General features: G+C 61.3%; 1 protein-coding gene across 1 annotated transcript; it reads left to right on the top strand.

Annotated features, from left to right (window-relative positions):
- Nucleotides 1-10390: 10390 nt before the first annotated feature.
- Nucleotides 10391-12212, top strand: NXPH3 (neurexophilin 3). The gene is made up of 2 exons (XM_064524860.1): nucleotides 10391-10552; nucleotides 11432-12212. The coding sequence occupies exons 1-2, from the start codon at nucleotides 10496-10498 to the stop codon at nucleotides 12161-12163; spliced, it is 789 nt and encodes a 262-aa protein (XP_064380930.1). The 5' UTR covers nucleotides 10391-10495; the 3' UTR covers nucleotides 12164-12212.
- The last annotated feature ends 5161 nt before the right edge of the window (nucleotides 12213-17373 follow it).

The following is a 17373-nucleotide window of genomic DNA, read 5'->3' as shown; positions in this document are numbered from 1 at the left end:
TGCGAGCTCTCCGGGTCCCGGCTGCGGGAGGAAACAAATAAATAAAAGCTGCTAGAAGAGCAGGCACGCTCTGCACAGACCTGGGGTGAAATGAAAACCCGGTTTCCTGCTCACAAGGGGGGGGGAAATAAAATAAAAAGAAAGAAGAGGGACATTTTTGATGCATTTTAAGCCACGACAAGTGGAGAGGGGAAGCACACGAGCGAAGCAGAGGGAGGGACGCTATAGGGCTGCCGCTCTCCCCAGCACCGGCCTCGTGTCTCCAGCAGCTTTAAAAGGAAGAGGGGGGGGAAAAAGGCTTTTCAGCTTTTTCCCCCTTGTTGCCAAACCCAGAGGGGCTCCCAGTGCAGCCGGGCACAGGACCCTGTCATCGGCCCCGCTGCCGCCGTGCCCTTCCCAGCCCTGCTCCGGGCTCCGCAGCGGGTCGATATGCACCGAGGCGGGAGGGGGAGGCGAACGCATTCAAACGCTGTCGGCAGAGCTGGCAAGGAGGCGGAAGCAAGAAATCATTGCAAAACAGCCCCTGGAAGGCACGTAGCAGGCGAGCGCCGTGCGCGAGCCGATAAATTGCCCGCCGCAGGTCTGCGCGCGGCAGAGAGCAGCTTTGGGCGGGCGGCTCGGTGCACGGCGCTGCACGGGCGCCGGGGAAGGGGCTGGACCATGGCGGTCAGTCCAGGCTGCCGCAAGCCAGGCGGACGCGGGATGCCCAGCGGCACTTTCCTCCTCTCGCATCTGGGTTATACGCAGCAGAGAGCAGCTCCCCGGCACCGCGGGCACGTTCCCGTGCGCCTGGATGCCCCAGCACCGGGGAAAGGGCTCCGGCCTCGGCAGCGGCCTGGCAAATCCCAGCTGCGATAGATGCCCTAGCGAGGGGCATAAAACATGTATTTTGGGGCAGGTATCCCGGTGTGTCTCAGAAGCGGCCAAGAGCAGGCAGCTCTCTGCAGGGAGCCGTTTCCTCGGCAGTGCCGTGAGCCACCGGGGAAGCCACGACAAAGTCCATGTTGCTCATTGGGATAAAGACTTGCACTAATCGTGCCCAGAAATCAGGTTGGATTTATTAAAACACAGCCTTTTCCCATGCAACGTGAGGCAGCCCGTGAGCACCGTGCCGTGCCGCCGGGTTTGGCGTCGGGTCGGTGCCGGTGCAGGGAGGCGATTGCCGGGATCCCGGAGGGGCCACGCGGTCTGGGTTCGGGGCACAGACTTGTGCGTCACCTTCCCATCAGAGGAAATTGCCGGTAACCATACTGCAGAGCCCCAGCGCCGTATTTCAAACCCTTTCTCCATGAAGAGATCAAAGCCCAGGAAAGACACGGGCCCTCGCTGCGACGCGGGTCAACGGGGCCGTGCGGGATGCGCTGTGGTTCGGCACTACAACGCCCCGAGCCCCGCGGCCGGCAGCAGCGTTTCCCGCAGCCGCTCGCGGCATCCATCGATCTGGGAATTTTCCTCCCTGGAGACTTGCAGGAAATGATCCCAATCAATTTAGGCCCAATTATCACACCAGCCACCCAGGAGCAGGGGGAGCAGAAAGCTGCCTTCCCTCCGCCGCTGCAGGAGGAGCGACCGGGCAGCGACGCGCGTGTCGGCCAGGGCAGGTCCCCTGGGGAGCTCTCAAAATACCCAGGATTTCCAGCAAAGAGCTCAAATCTTCAAAAATAACCAGACATCACCGGGGCCATGTGGAGCTGCCCTGCGGAGCTGGGCTGTTTCCTCCGCCCGGCTGCTCCACTCAAACCTTCCCGACAGCCGAGGCAAGAGTTAATGCAGATGTCAGGAGGCAAAAACGCAGCCCAGCATCGGTAATAAATCTGATTCCCCCCGGAGCGGAGGAGAGCAAGGAGAAAGATTAAAGGAAGCAACCCAGACCTCCGCTTAAATCCATAAACAGCAGCGAAACATCCCGGGTACGAGGCCAGCAGAAGCAACGCTGCCCGCGCCGCTGCCGGAGACGCGAGGCCGCGTGCAGGCGTTTCGGCCGTGCCTTTCCGCTTCGGCCGGGGACGATGCTCGGAGCAGGAGCAAGGTGACTGCGGCGAAGCCTGGGGCTGATGGCGGAGCAGGCATGCAGCCCCCCCGGGGGCCATGTGCAGCTTTCCTGGGGGGGGGGGGGGGGGGGAAGCGCCACGCCACGCTCCTCGGACACCGGCCAGCTGAAGATCCCGGGAAGATGCAAGTAGTAAGTCACCGAGGAAGAGGATGCTCTGGAGGGCATCTCTGACCGGTGGCATCTCCTGGACCCCCCCTCCTCTGGGGACACCCCGGCAGCCTTTGGTCACCCACGGCAGGTTAAAACCCCTCCGGGGCGACCCGGAGCTGGGGGCACGCTGCCATCGCCCACGGGACGCATGTGGCCCCGGCTCTGCGGCTGGCAGCAGAGGTGACACTGGGGACACCGCGGTCCCCAGCCCGGCCCGGAGCAGACTCACCCTCCGGAGGAACCCGCTGCTCTGCCAGTCCTGTGATTTACTGATCTCTGGATAAACTCCTACATGTTCCCGATGTCCCTGGGAGTTTTTTTTTCTTTTTTTTCCCCCCGCTTTGGCATCAGCTGTGCTTCCTCCTGGGGGGGGGGAAGCGGCCCATATCGGGTTGCAGCCTTCACACGTTTCCAGCGTTTCGGAGCAGCGGTTCCCACCACGAAGGCCAGAAAGCTCAGCCTGTCAGGCCACCTAAGCAGAAACACATGGCCGCAGCCCGGCTTGCCAAGGAGCAGCCTCGACCGGGGACTCAAAGAGGGAGAAATTCGAGAAACAGCCCGTGGGAGCCGGCCCGGCCCGGGGGCAGCTCGCGGCTCTCGCAGAAAGGGGCCAAGAGATGGTCAGAGCATTAAAAGAGAAGAATTTGAAAGCCGAGCGAAAGCCAGTGGGCGGCAGAGCAGGAGGGGGACGGACGCACCGATTTCGACTCCGAGGCTGCGGCCGAGCCCGGGGAAGAGCCCGGCCCCGGGTGCAGCAGCCGCCAAGGAGGAAACCTGGGGCCGCTCCAGCGAAACAGGAGCTGCCGCTTGCCTGTGCGGCTAACGCGCCGTTCGAGGGGAAAAAAAATCCCATAGAAGCACTTAAAATATTTGCATTAAATACCCAACAAGCCTATCAGGATTAATAGCTTTACAGTAAATTCCAGACAAATTAATAACCATTAGGCCATCACGCAAAAGCACTCCTGGAGCTGCCGCGCCTAAGCCTCGCCGTAAATCTCTTGGCCATCGGTAGCCGATCCTCTTCCCGCGCGCTCCCTTCGCCGGCGGCACCGTGCAGCGGCACCGCGGACGCCCATGGCGCGGGGAGCACGGGGTCCCCCCGGCCGCCTTGCAGCCGCCCGAGCTTTTCGGCACGTGTCATTGGCGCTTTTTGCACCCCAAACCGGGCAGGATGAAAGGCGTTGGGGAGCCCGGCTGCTGCCCGTTTACCGCTCGAGGCAGCACCCGGCTCGCGGCGGGGCACCGGGACCCGCGCGGGGGACAAGAGCCCCCGGCTGCACCCGCCGCCCGCGCAGATGTTTGCTATCCATAACCAAACAAGCCGCATAAAAGCTGCAGAAAGAGGGAGAGACAATCCAATTAAGCTGGAAAAAAAAAATATAACAACCCTTTGCCGGGCTTGAGAAAGGTCTCTGGTTAATCGTCTCGTGTGGTTTTTCTCTCTGTTAAAACAAGCGGAGAGAAGCCGCTTTCCAGCGCAGCCTCTCCGCGGGATTAAACCCGGCAGCTGGAGAGGCGGGAGGGAAAGGGGGGGGGGGGGGGGGGAAGGCCGCTCGCTGGCTGCATCTCCCTGTCTGCTTTTGATATGAGAAAGTGCAAATCTGAGCCAGAAAGGGATTTGCCAAGGAAAAAAAAAGGAAAGGGAAAGCAAGCTTTGGACTTTGCCTGATTTCCTAGAATAACGATTGATTTTTCTCCCACTGCTCCCCCGGATTTTGGCTCGGGAGCGAGGCTTCCTCTGGGAACTCAAACGCTCACTTAAACGCAGTTTGTTGCTTTGACTTGCTGAAACCTCCAGGAAGCCTCGGCAGGGGTCGAGGCCGGAGGGGCGGCAGGCGCTTTCGGAACCCCCCCGCGATTTTCGGCGTCCGAGGCCCGGCCGGCCCGAGGCAGCTGAAAAACAGCCCGATTTTCCCACGCAAAAATCAAGCGACGAACCCTGAGTGCGACTCGGCAGCGGGCACCGAAGCGCGATGGATCCGGCCCCCAGACAGGGCTTTGGTTTCTAAAGCAGAGCAAAAGCTGGGCAGCAGCAGCCTGGGGCAGAAAGGCGCTGGATGGAGCGAGAAGCAGGCGGGGGCCAGCGCAGCCCCCAGTGCAGCAGACACCCAGCCCGCGTATCAGCCCCGCCAGCGATCTGGCGGTTAAGAAGGGACATGTCACCGCAGCTCTGCCTCGGAGGGACTCGGTCCAGCGCCTGTCCCTGCTCCAAGGGCTCCTCATGCGTTTCGCATCAAGCCGTAATTGCACAAAATGCATAAGCAGGCGTTGGCGGAGCGGCCGATCGCAGCTCTCCCGCTCCTGGGGTGCCGAGCCGGGGGGGCTCACTCACCCCCCTCACCGCTGCCGGAGCTTGGGGAGAGGCGGCTGCAATTCGGGGGCTTTTCCCCCTGGTTCCCACGAGCCTCGGGACAGGCACCGCGCTCCAAAGAGATGAAAGATGTGTGTGAATCCCCTGGCGGGGAAGAGGGGGCTGGCGTGGGCCCCCCCCAGCCCGGGGGAGGATGCTGAGCCACCAAGCCCCCCCCCCAGGGCCTTGCAGGCTCCCCCGGGGTGCTCACCCCCGCGCTGGGGCTGCTTCCGAGCAGCTTGGCCCCGCCGGAGCGCGTGTTGCCCCCCTCGAGGCTGCCGCGAGCCGAATCGCCGCCCTTCAGCGAATATTGCCTGATCCCCGCTGTCGGCTCGTCTTCGCTCTCGGTTACTTGGGGAAAAAAAAGCAATGCTGCATTTGCTGGGAGACCTTTCTAATAACCCTCCTTCCTTTCTTACCTCCGCGAATCGCTCCTCTGCAGCTGCTGTGCCTGGAGGCAGCGGGGAGAGGCCGCCCCACTGTTTTATCCCTCGAATCAGGGGCAGCAAACGGGGCCATTTGGGGGCAAAACGGGGGCTATCGGCCCTGGGACGTGGAAAAAGCAGCACTCAGAGCGGGGCAGCATGTGAGCCCAGCTGCAGCTCCTTGCAGCTGAGCCTGGGCAAAGGCGAAGGGCATTTAAAAGCATCACGGTCTCCTTGCTCGTTAAGGAAAGCCTCGTTTCCCATCACCTGACCTGGCCACCTCCTCCCGGCACGCACCATGTCCCACCGCAAAATCCCCCCCCCAAAGACCCCAAAACCCACTGGCACTGGTGGCTCCAGGGCGATTTTTTTCGCACGACAGCGCCGGCCGGGAAAGGGCTCCTTTTTTTTCCATCCTTTTCCAAGCAATGCAAACAGCTCAGAGGCATCACAGCATTTTACTGCTCATGGATTTCATGCAGTGCCGCCGCTCCAAGAGCTGGGGAAGAGACCCTGACAGCTGCAAAGCTTGCAGTTTTTGCGCTAATAGATCACATCGCATTTATACTGAGCTTTTGCAGCGATAGCACCGAGATATAAATGCGGGCCACGACCTAGGAAAGCGCTCCTGGGCCATGAACCCTTTCAGCGCCAATTTATCAACTTGGACCTGCCCTGGAAACCTGGCGGCGTCACCCTGCAGCCGCTGAGCCCGGCGCGACCGGGCCGTTAATCCCCGTCGGTGGCACTCGGGAGGCAGGACAGCTGCCCGGGAGGCCAACCATCGCCCCGCTGGTGGTACAGCCGGCAGAAACACCGCGCGCCGGCTGAACCGGCACCGCAGGCGACTTTCATCCGTGGGTTTGCGGGATGAGGCCGTGGTGTTGCACCAGCGGCCCGCGCGCGCGTGGCTTTCCGAAGCGATGCCGCCGAGCGGGAGGATCGACAGTAAAATTAAAGGAAAAAATCGTGCGCTCTGCGGAAAAAACAACGGGGCAAGACTGGTCCCTGTGCGGGGGCAAAGCACCACAGGGGCTGAGCCTGGGAGGGGTTTTTCCCCCCCATGTTTATCTCTGTTCCCGGAGGGCGCGGGGGCCTCTCCTGCCGGGTCTGGGTGCGATATTCGGCCGCGGAGGGTGGCAGGGAGCCCGGAGCCCGCGGGAACGCTGCTTCCATCATGGGGGCCGAGCAGCCCCCGCGCAGGGCGGTGAGGTGCTTTTCCCAGCGCCCGTCTCACCGGGGACCGGCATTTCCATATCCCCCGGCACAGCCGCGAGAGACGGCTTTTCTCCCAGTTTGCTCGGCCAGAGAAAATCAAACAAACCAACACAGGGAAAAGCCCAGAGGGGATGAAAAAACATCACCAAAACCCCCGCAGCACAGCAAGACCTGCCGAGCGCCCAAGCCCACTGCCAGGCCCCGGCACTGGGGTCCGCCCGGGCTGCCAGGCCAAACGCCGTTTTTGCTTGCAAATTAGCGTTTTGCAGGTTTTCTAGGTTATTCCTGACCCTGGACAGAGCGGCCGCGGGAAGGCTGTTCGGGGCCCGGGAGCTGGCGGCAGCGGCGCATCCCGAGCGCGGCGGCAGCTCCCTGCTACCCTCTGCAGACGCCAGGCAGAAGGGCTCGCCAGCGGCACGGCCTCCCTCTGCTCCGGCACCCGGTGAGAGCTGGGGCCCCCCAGCCCCATCGGTCCCCGCTCCCGGGATGGCAGCGGGTACCCTGGCGTGAAGCACCGGGATGCTGCAGGGAGGCAGCAGGGATGGCTGCAGCCGGCTCTGAAGATAGTTTCCCCCGGAGCAATGTTATTTTATATTTTAGCACCTGCCAAAGTAATCTGGCGTGTTCCACCGGCAGATCCGAATTGCTCTTCGGAGATACCTCATTTACGAGCGCCGGCGGTGCGAGTCGCACCCGGCTGGGATGGATTAGCCGGATGCGGAGAAGGGCTGAGTGCACCTACAGCTGGGGCAGCCGGCTCCAGCCCTCGCTCCGGGGAGGCCCCACGTTCAGATGGGAGCTTCCCCCAGGATGGCGCCGGAGCCCGGAGCAGGAGCGGCTGAGGCTGGTCCTGTCCCAGCTTTGCCCCTGCGCCCCACGCACAAATCAATCCCTATCTCCCAGGCTGGAGAAATCTCACTGCTGGGCCCGGGAACCTCGGGTTTTTTGGGCTGCAAAATAAAAACAGAAAGCAGAGCATCTGCACTGCTCGGCAGGAGAGAGGGCCGGCGGGGGCCGTGGTGTGCGTGGGGCGCAGCCCCCGCTTGCTGCCCGCTGCGCTGCTCCCCTGCCCAGCCCCGGCCCCGCAGCCGTCGGGTGTGGGGAGGCTCACGCTGCCGCCTGCTACACTCGCTTGCTTCTTTTAAGCCTTTACATAAGCCGGGCTCTGACCTCAAGAGCTCCGTCATCTCTCCCAGGGCACCTCCACGGCCTATCTTTTTTTAAATTTTTTTTCTATTTTTTTTTTTTTGCTTTTTGCTACTCAAGCTCTTGAAAAACCCTGCGCCAGGCGCTGCGGCTGGGGCTCCGCGTCGGCAGCCCCACGGCTCTCGGCGGCTCCCCATGGGCCGGCTGTGATCCTCCGTCTCGGAGCAGCAGAGAACCGAGGCGCTCCGCTCCGCTCCGGCGAGCAGCCGGCTACGGAGCCACCGGCCTCCCGCTGCCGAAGCCGCCAGGGCCCGAGAGCAGCCGCCACTGCGGGCGCTGGGGTCGGAGGAGGATGCCCAGCAGCCGGGGTCGGAGGAGGATGCCCAGCAGCCGGGGCCGGGCGGCTGCAGCAGCGCGTCTCCACCTGGGAAACAACCGCTTTCTCCTCCTCCACTGCACCCCTGCACTTATCGCACCTTTTCTGCTCGAAAACACGCTCCCCCAGCCCGTTTCCCAGCGCAAGGACCCGCTAGAGGGCAACCGCAACCCAGGAAAGGCGGCAGCGCGGCGGGGAAGGGGCGCCGGAGCAGCCCCCCGCTCGCCCCTGCTGCCCCCCAGCCCCGGGGGCCCCGGCGGCCAAGTCGAGCCCAGGCTGCTCCCCCCGGGCCAGAGCCCCCCGGCGCCCCGCTTCTCCCCCCAAACCCTCCCCTGCTCCCTGCAAGCGCCAGGTTTATCCCAGGAAAAAGAAAACCCAAAAGCCGGATTGCCTGGGCCTGAACGCGAAGGCTTCCCGCAGCCCCCGGAACGCGCGGGCGGTGCTCGGTGCTGGAAGCGGCCCCGGCTGGACGAGCGCATCCCGCCCCGGAGCCCCTCCGCCCCCCCGGCTGCCCCCGCCGCCGGCCTGGTCCGGCCCTCGCTCGGGGAAGCGACAGCTTCGGCCCCCCGCGACTTTCCCTGCTCTTTTTCCAGCAAAACGCGGCAGAATAAAAGCGCGGAGCCGCCGCTCCGGCACCCGCCAGATGGAGCTGCGGACCCGGAGCAGCCGCGGCCCATGCGCCGAATCCGCCCGTTCTCAGCTGCCGCCGGGGAGGCCTCGGTGCTGCCGGCCTTGGCCCCGCAAGGGACAAAACCACCGGGCAGGAGAAGCGTGTCAGAGCGGCCGGCGGTGCTTGTGCCGGGGGAAGGCGCAGGGAAGCGGCAGCCTCACGCTGGCGGCACTCGGGCTGGCGAAGCGGCTCCGCGGGGAGCCGTAGCAGCGCCAGCAGCTCCTAAATCACCGCTCCTTTACGCCGCTCCCATCCCCAGCTCCCTCCAAACCCCAGAAAAACCCAGAAAGGAGCAGTAAATCTTTTTGATGCCCTGCTCTTCCTCCTCATTCGGAGCCCGGCTGGCGGCGGCTTGGCCCCGGACCAGAATCGAAGCCGCACGGCCTCCCCCCCAGAGTCTTTCACAGCCCGGCGGAGAGCGGAAAGAGCCGCGAGCGATTTTAAAGCCGGCGACGGCCACCGGCATGGGGAAGTTTTATGAAGCTCTTTCATCGCGACCGCGGTCGTCAGGAGACGCGCGGGCTGTTAGCGGCACGGAGCAGCCGCCGCGGCCCGGGCAGCGTTAGTGCTGCCGTATATCCGCCGGCATCGCCGCCTTCTCCCGGCGTTAGGAGGCCCCAGGGCCCCTCCGCCACTGTGTGCGGATGAATAGTCTGGAGCTGAACAGCTCTGGTGACGGGGGGGCTTTGCTGGGGGCCTCGGCCCTCGCTTGCCCCCTCGGCCACGGGGCTCCCGCACCCCAAAATGCCCCAAAACGCGGCAGCACGTGCCATCAACCAACAGCAGCTGAAAAAGCGACCCGACCCCCCTGAGACCCCCCTCGCCCTCTGTCTGAGGTTGTATTTCCAATATTATTCAGGTTTCCAGAAAACCCGCCCCGCGGCCGGGAGCACGAGAGCACCGTGCAGCGCCGCACGCGCCCCTTCCCCGCCGCAAGAGCCTCCGGCCGCCCCTCCAGCGAGGGCCCCGGGGCTCGGGAAAGGGGACAACGCGGAAAGGGCGCGGGGAGGAGGGTGACGCGACGTGAGCAAGGGCCAGCGCAGCGCAGGACTCGCGGGAGCAGCGGGCGCGACGCCAGCTCGGTCTCCGGCAGGGCACCGCACTTCTCCCGGCGGTAATTTGGGAATAACATAAAAAAACCCGCCGTGTTTCCGTGCTCCTTCTCTGCAGCAGGAGAAGGGGATGTTACGGCCGGACACATGTACGTGGCCGCGGAGCTGCCGCTGAAGCCGAAGCTGCTGCTGGGCCGCTTGTGCCGGCCCCGGCTCTCGGCAGCTTAGCGGCCCCCCCCCGCCAAAGCAGGAGACCCTGGAAATATCGCAGTTCTCCCTCTTTTTAGTGCCTGCGATGATAAGGGGGGGAGCAGGCTGCACGGCCCCTCGACGGGAGGAGGAAGCGCTACGGCAGCAGCCGCTGCTAAAGAAATAAAAATTAAACCTTGCTTAACCCCGCCAAAAAAATCCCACAGGGCCAAAGACATCCCCCGCCTCGGCCAGGACCCCCCTGCCAGCAGGTCCCGTGGCCTCCGTGGGCCATTTTGGGGGAGAAGCAGCGTTTTGCCTTTGCCCCGTTGGTGGGAAGGGGACGGGGATGGGGAAGGGGACGGGGAAGGGGACAGGGATGGGGACAGGGAAGCCCCAAGGCTTTGGCCACCCCTGGGACCTTGCGGGAGCCGAGCCGCAGCTCGACGCCCCAACCCTGTGCCCCATTGCGAGAAAAAACGGTTTAAAGGGCGAAGCCCGACGGGTGCCGGCGCCCCGCTTCGCTGCCGCGAGGGGTTACGGCGGGGGGGGGCCGGTGGGCGCCCCGCGGCTGGCGGGGGGCCGCGGCGGGGATGGAGGCGAGCCGGAGCGCGGCTCGCCGAGGCGGCGGGCGGCAGATGGAAGGAGCCGGCGGCGGCGGCGGCAGCAGGTGAAGCCGCGGGAGGGGCGGGCGGTCCGGCTGCACAGCTGGATGGGGGCCCGGGGGGGGCCCTAGGAGCCGGCTGCCGAGCGGGGCCGCCCCCTCGCCCTCGCTTACGTCCCTCGCCCCAGAGAGAGGGAAAAAAAGACCCTCTCCGAATCGGAGACGCGGCGACGGCGGGCGGGCGGGCAGCGGCTGGAAGATGCATCTCGCGCGGAGCTGCATCGTCTTCCTCATCCAGGGCAGCATCTACCGGCTGGTGAGCGCGGGAGGCAGGGGAAGGGGTCGCTGCCCCGCTGCGGTGGGGGGGGGACGGGGGGCAGGTTTGGGGTGGCAAATGGCCGGGGGGGGCTCTGCAGCCAGCACCGTTTTGCAAATCAATTAACCCCCCCAACTCCACATCCCCCCCCCCAAAAAAAATCAAGCATCCTAAAACTTCTGCTATTTGGCAGCAGGCAGTGGGTGGGCGGCAGCAGGGTGGGCGTGGGGGGGGCACGGGGGGGGGCAAATCCCGGAGGAGGGAGTTTGCAGGGGGGCTCGGGGCGGCCCACGCGCGGCCGGGAGCATCACCCCGGGCCGGGGACTCACCTGGGGATGACGGCGCTCGCCGCGGTTCTCCGCCGCTCTGCCCGGCTGCTCCCGCTCGGCCGCTCACCCCCGAGCCGGGGCGGCAGTTTGGAGGGGAGAAGAGGGGTCCACGGGTCGTGCCGTGGGCAGGGAGACCAGCACCCTCGCCACAGCACGGAGGCGGGTGTCCCCCCGCCCCGGGGACCCGCTGCCCAGCCCCTGCGGCCATCCCCGGGGTGCCAGGGCTGCCCTGAGCCGCCCTGCTCGGAAAGGGGCGGCCGCCCGGCCGCAGCGCCGGCGAGCAAACGCGCTCCCCGTCCCGGCTCCTTCTGCCCGTTCCTCAGGCAGGAGCAGAACGAGAGCAGGGAAAATTTGCTACCGGGAGGAAAATATGGGCTGTAGAGTGAGAAGCAGAGGGGAAAGAGCAGCAAAGGGAAAAACGGCAGGCAAGGAGAGGAAGAGGATGGCTAGGTCACATCTGGAGAAGTGGGGTGGCTACGATGAACGCGAACGGGCAAGGGGGGCAGGCACCCGTCACCCACCTCTCCTTCTCCACCATTGCTCTGTCCAGGTGGTCTGCGGGCAAGAAGGACGAGGGGAAGATGCAGAGCAGCATGAGCCCAAGACCCAAGAGAGGTCCCGAGTGCAGAAGAGAAGAGGGCACCTCTCTCCAAAGTCCCTGCTAACTCCAACCTTGCTCCAGAACGTGACCCTCCTGGAGCTGCTCAGCAGCTCACGGGAGCTATGGGATATCCTAGAGAACGTGTCCGAGAGGGACCACGCTCCGCATCCCAGAGGACAGAGGGACCTGGGGCCAGCCACAGGCAAACTTAAAAAAATTTTTGGCTGGGGAGATTTCTACTCCAATATCAAGACAGTAAAGCTGAACCTCTTGATCACAGGAAAGGTGGTTGATCACGGCAACGGCACAGTCAACGTCTTCTTCCGGCACAACTCTACCGGGCAAGGAAACATCTCCGTCAGCCTCGTCCCCCCCACCAAGGCAGTAGAGTTTGACCTGGAGCAACAGATCTTTATCGAGGCCAAAGAATCCAAGATCTTCAACTGCCGAGTGGAGTACGAGAAGGTGGATCGTGCCAAGAAAACCACGCTCTGCACGTACGACCCGTCTAAAACCTGCTACCACGAGCACACCCAAAGTCACGTCTCCTGGGTTTGCTCCAAGCCCTTCAAAGTCATCTGCATCTACATCACCTTCTACAGCATAGACTACAGGCTGGTGCAGAAGGTGTGTCCCGACTACAACTACCACAGCGACGTGCCCTACTACCCCTCTGGATGAAGGCTCTGCTCAGCCCGGGTGCCCCGGTGACGAGCGGGCGCTGGGGGGGGCGGGGGGAGGGACGGGGACTGTTTCGTGCGCGGGGCGGGTGTGCGGAGGTCTCTAGAAACCAGAGTTCCTGCAGCAAGGGAGGAAGAGGAGGATTTTCCATTTTCCCCCAAAGCTCCAATGTCAAGAGAAGGAACTTCAGGGTACCGGTATTTCTGAACCTGGCCTGGATCTGTGGTCTTTAGAGACTGGTATGAGAAGACGGGGCCTGAATCTAGGATACAGAATATAGGACATAAAACCACAGTCAGGATCTGTGTTTCTCAGTGCAATAATACGTTTGCCTGGATCTAGGTAGGCCACATGGTCATCAAAGGTTGGATCCGAGGCAAAGAGGTCCACAGCAGTACGCTTGAAAAGCCTGGATCTAGAACGTGACCTCAATGGGGACAAAGGCACCTGATTCCCTCAACGGGCATGAGGCGTCCGCGGGCATCGGTCACATCCTCTTCTCCGTGCCAAGTTCAGCAGCGTGAGCTGGAGCCGCGTCCTCCCCCGGGTGGACACTGGGCTGCTGTGATGGGGACGCTGGGAGGGCTCCGGCCATGGAGGAGAGAGGGACCATCACGGGCACGAGCCCACCGCGGCTCCAGCCGGACGCACAGCTCCGCTCCGCGGGGGGTTTGGGGACTTTGGCTCTGCGGATAAAGAAATCCTGGTCAAACCTGTCGAAACCACTGACACGCTATATGATTCATGTGTTTCCCCTGGCACAGTATATGATTCATGCCTTTCCCCTTCATCTCATCCATGCTTCCGATCACCGCTGGCTCCCTCTCCCCAGCCCTCTGCCCCGCCGGCACACGTATCTCGACCCGCTGTCGTTTCTGTGTCTCCCTGGTGCAAAGGTGCCCGCGTGCGCGCGTACGTGTGTGTGAAGTCGAGCTCTGACTGTAGCATTTAACTGACTTAAAAAAAAAAAAAAAAAGAAAAGAAAGAAAGAAAGAAAAACGCTGTCCTTGAGAGAGAGAATAAAGTTGTCACGGTGGTACGCAGGCAGGTCAAGTGTTTTACTGAGAGCGATCTCAGTCTCTCCTCCGGCTGGAAAGGGAGGCGCGAGGCGCGGGCGGCATCTCCGCTTCTCCCAGCGCCCAAATTCGGGGCTACGCAGCTCTTTCTGCCGCATTCGCCCTTTCTAGCAGCCAAGCTTGGATGCCGTTTTCGTAGCCTGACGGGATCCAGCTCTGACCTTACCGCTTCCCCCGGACGCGGTGCCGGATCGCTGCTGCTCGTGCGCGGGCCAAGCCTGCGCTGCTGATCGGCATTCCCAGCCCCGGTCTCCACATCTCTCCCGCGCGCTGGAGCGTCAGGGTCCCGCTTGGACACGCGCTCCGCCAGGGAACGCCGCGAAAGCAGCCTTCCCAAAACCTCCCCAGATCCGGCGCGCCAGGCCGCGTCCACAAATCCCCCTGCGCCAACAAAACCCTAGCAAGCTTAGCCCCGACCGCTGAAGCGGGTTTTATGCTTCGGTTTTCACAAGCCCGGCTCTTCCCGGCTCCGCCGATGGGAAGCGGCTTTGCTGGGCGCCGGGGCAGGTCGCGGAGCTCCGCTGCGTGCGCTCGTACGCCGAGGCCGGCTCCAAAATGCATCCAGCCAAGAAAGCCTTTTAGCGCAATAATCGATGAGAAGACTTTTACTCGGGGAACAAAAGTTTTAAGATGCTTTGAAAGCACAGTTTCAGAAAATAGCAGTAGTAACACTTGTTATTTTGGAGGGAAAAAAAAAAAAAGAGAGAAAGGCAGAGCCATCTCACAAAGGTGCCTTCCCCAAGGTTTCGTGCTTCCTTTAAGAGCAGGAACACAAAAAAGACGCGCTAAACCCTTTTGCTGCCAGCACAGACAAAACAAACAGAACCGCCACACACAAAAGTTGCTCATTTGGAGAAATTTCAGACAATTGCCATTTGAAGAAACAGAGCCGACAGCAGGAACAGAAAAACAGGCTACAAAGGATGCACCATTGTCAAAAGTGCGGCGGCAGCCGGCAGTTACTAGGAGACCAGGACGGGCCATTATTCCGGCTTGGAGAAGAGGATTCCTGCTAGCGAAGTCACTTGGAAGAGGAGCCTTTCGTTAAGCTGGAGGGCAAAACCGGCAGGGAACCCCCCCTCCCCAAACACCTGCCCCCACCTGCGTCTGAAGTGGAGGAGTTAAGTCCTTGTGACCGTGTTTGCCGTTAAAACACACAGAGCCCAAGTTTAATTTCTTTCCCCGTTAGCACACGAGCATAAAATAGGTTGAGGGGGGCTAAAATTAGTCTAAGTGGCGTTTCATGAGTTGCAAACTTCGTTACGGATGAAGCTGCCTGTAACGACCGGGGAAAGCAGACTCCAGAAATTCTCCATGACACCAGAGTTCAGCAAAGCCTCACAGAGATACGCACAGGCGTTTCTGCAATTATATTTTGCTCTGTTTATAAAATGCAGCTCCCTCTCATCTTTGATAACGCGGCGGATGGCCAATAGCTTCGTCTCCAAAGACGGGAAAGCCCTGATGGAAGTACTTACGCCGTCGGCTAGACCTGCCCGGCGCACGTTCTCCGTCTCCAGCAATTAGCTCTCTGCAGTTTGTTAATACTTTCTCCTCTTCCCTGCAAAATCCTCCTAATTTAAATTTCATGAGGCTCAGAGCCGAGCGAACCCGCGCGTCTGAGCGACCGGCTTCCCAGAACCGGCGGCTCCACCCTCCCGGAGCCCGGCCGCGCTCGCCGGCACCCGCGGTGGACGGCTTGGAAGAAATCACACGCCAGGGGATTTACTGCAGGAATATGACCCCATCCGAACACCCCGTCTAGGTGTTCCTCTGTCCATTTTGTCCTATGCCTTGAAAAATGGAGTCAACCTCTCATAAACCCCAATTCACCTCTTCCTAGGTTATTGGGACCTGGTCTTCTCCCCTTGTCATCTTCCAGTCAATCAGACTGGGTCTTTCTACCATTTTTCACTTACCGTATCCAAAACGCAGCAGCTGCCCCAGCTCCAAACCAGATGCTCGTCCCCAAGCATCACCTCCAAAGCGTGCTGATTGCTTACTCCAAGATCTGAAAAAGGACAAATCTCGCAGCTAGGTATGATTCAGCGCAAGAATGGCAGAATCTGACCTTTCTCACCGCTACGACAGCCTCAAGGCATCAATTTTCTCAAGTCAGGGTCAACGAGGTCTGCCAAAAATAAGCATTTTTAACACATTCCAACCAGATGCCAAGATCCTGAACGAGAACGGAGGTTGTTCGTAAAAAGCTTCCTTACAAATTAGTAAGGAACAAAAGGTTATTGTCATAAGAGTTCTCCCAAATGTGATAACTTCTTTAAAAAGCATGCAAATTGAAGAGTTGCCAAGCCCCGAGATTTTCATCAGTTTGGCAGTGCACGGAGGTGTTCTCGCAGCAGCGGCTATCAGAGAAATTTGGCTACGTGAGAACTTCAGCTTCCAGGGAGAGAGAAAAAAAAAGATTGGCGTGATCATGAAAAAGCAAGAAAATGGTATTCCTAGAGGCTCAGATGTCAAAACACAAATAGAAACCTCAAACCGGGTGAGATTTCAGGGTTCCTGAATCAAGCTCACTCTAAAGCTGGTCTTGAGTTTTTTTGGACGCGTTTTTAAGGGTGGTGATAGCGATGCTCCGCAGCTGGGTAAGCGGTGCAGCGTTCTGCCTGGGGAGATGGCTAAGTGCTTTCACGATATAAATAAAGATATTTTACAGTTTCACGCGCAAACTATCAAACGGCTCACAGAGCGTTTGCAGCTCTCCAGCTCGTACGGACCAGGGCTGCCTATGTCCAGCGCTGCATCGTTATGGAGGTTATTAGACTTTAATGAGCTCTAGTGAACCGGCCATGCCGTTAGGATTGCAATTGCCCATTTTAATAGCCCCAGGTATGTGCTAGGTGCATCAATACCAGCTGTTCTGGTACGCTGTCCTATGTACGCTCCGTGCATAAAAGCGAATGGGGATATGCTTTTGCTGTTGTTATTAACGCCAGGCCGATACCAGGCTGCGCACGGGCGCAGGAGGAGAATCGGTCCTGGAAAGCTTGCAAACCGAGTGGGCGAGGCGCAGAAAAGGAGAGGAGTCGTCGCTGGCCGGAGACCACGCGACAGGTCGAGCGGCAGCGGCTGGCCGAGACCCGGCTCCTGGGGGCACCAAGCGCCTCTCGAGCCCTCTTGACGGCTCTTCGCCGTCGCTCTCCGGCACCTTTCCTCCTCGAACCTCGATCGCTGCTTCTGCTTTTTCACTGACCACCAAATCTGCGGTGCCGAGGACCGACGGCTCGATCTCCGTGCGGCGCGGCCGAGAATCTCCGGTCCCAGGCAGAAACGCCGATCGGGCCATTGGTTTCCCTGATAAACTTAACCAAGCTATTCCAGGCTTTTGTCTCGTCTGCCTTATCTCTCCGTATAAAGATAACATTCATTTGCCTTCTGGGGATGCAGCGAGCCCGTGCGATCGCCAGGCGCTTTGGAAATCCTCCGCCGAAGCGGGGGGGCAAGCAGAAGCGATTATTCATGAAATCCCCAATGTTATGACTTGTTATCACATGCGGGAGACTAAAAACGCAAGTGGGCTGAATGCATCATGTATTTGATCTGAGAGTTATTACAGTTTTGCCAATTAGACTTAGACCCAGCACCCAAATACAACTGCTTCCCTCCTCCTCCTGCTGCCGCTCCCCGGCAGCGCTCGGCACCAGCTGCCGCTTCCCAAACGCAAACGCTTCCCCGTCTCCCTGCGCTTTCAGCGAACTCCAAAAGCAGCAGGTCGCCGATGCTTTCCCTCCAATTAATGGCAGAGCGCGTCGCTCCCCCCAAAAAGACGCTGCAAGCGCGGCGTCGCACGAGGAAAGCAAGCGTCCCCCCGCAGCGGGTTTTCCTGCGCAAAAAGGAGCCGGAGGGAGACCCGGGAGAAAAGCACCCCTGGGTGCTGCCCCCCGACGCAGGGCAGCGCCCGCTCGCCCGCGGGGAGCATCGCGCACCAGCCGCCGCGGGGCTGCGGGTTGGAGGGCTGGGAAGGAGCCGCTGTGCCGCTCGGTGCCGGTGGCTCGCCGGCAGCCGGCCAAGCGCCGGAGGAACAGGGCAAGCTCCTCCCGGGGGGAAACGGCTCGTACATGCTGTTCTGCAAAGCCAGGCCTGAACCTCCTGGTGGGAAGGGAGGATTTACTTCTG

This window comes from Dromaius novaehollandiae, chromosome 22 (assembly GCF_036370855.1).
Source record: "Dromaius novaehollandiae isolate bDroNov1 chromosome 22, bDroNov1.hap1, whole genome shotgun sequence".
Classification (NCBI taxonomy): domain Eukaryota; kingdom Metazoa; phylum Chordata; class Aves; order Casuariiformes; family Dromaiidae; genus Dromaius; species Dromaius novaehollandiae.
This window is presented reverse-complemented; position numbering and strand designations above follow the sequence as displayed.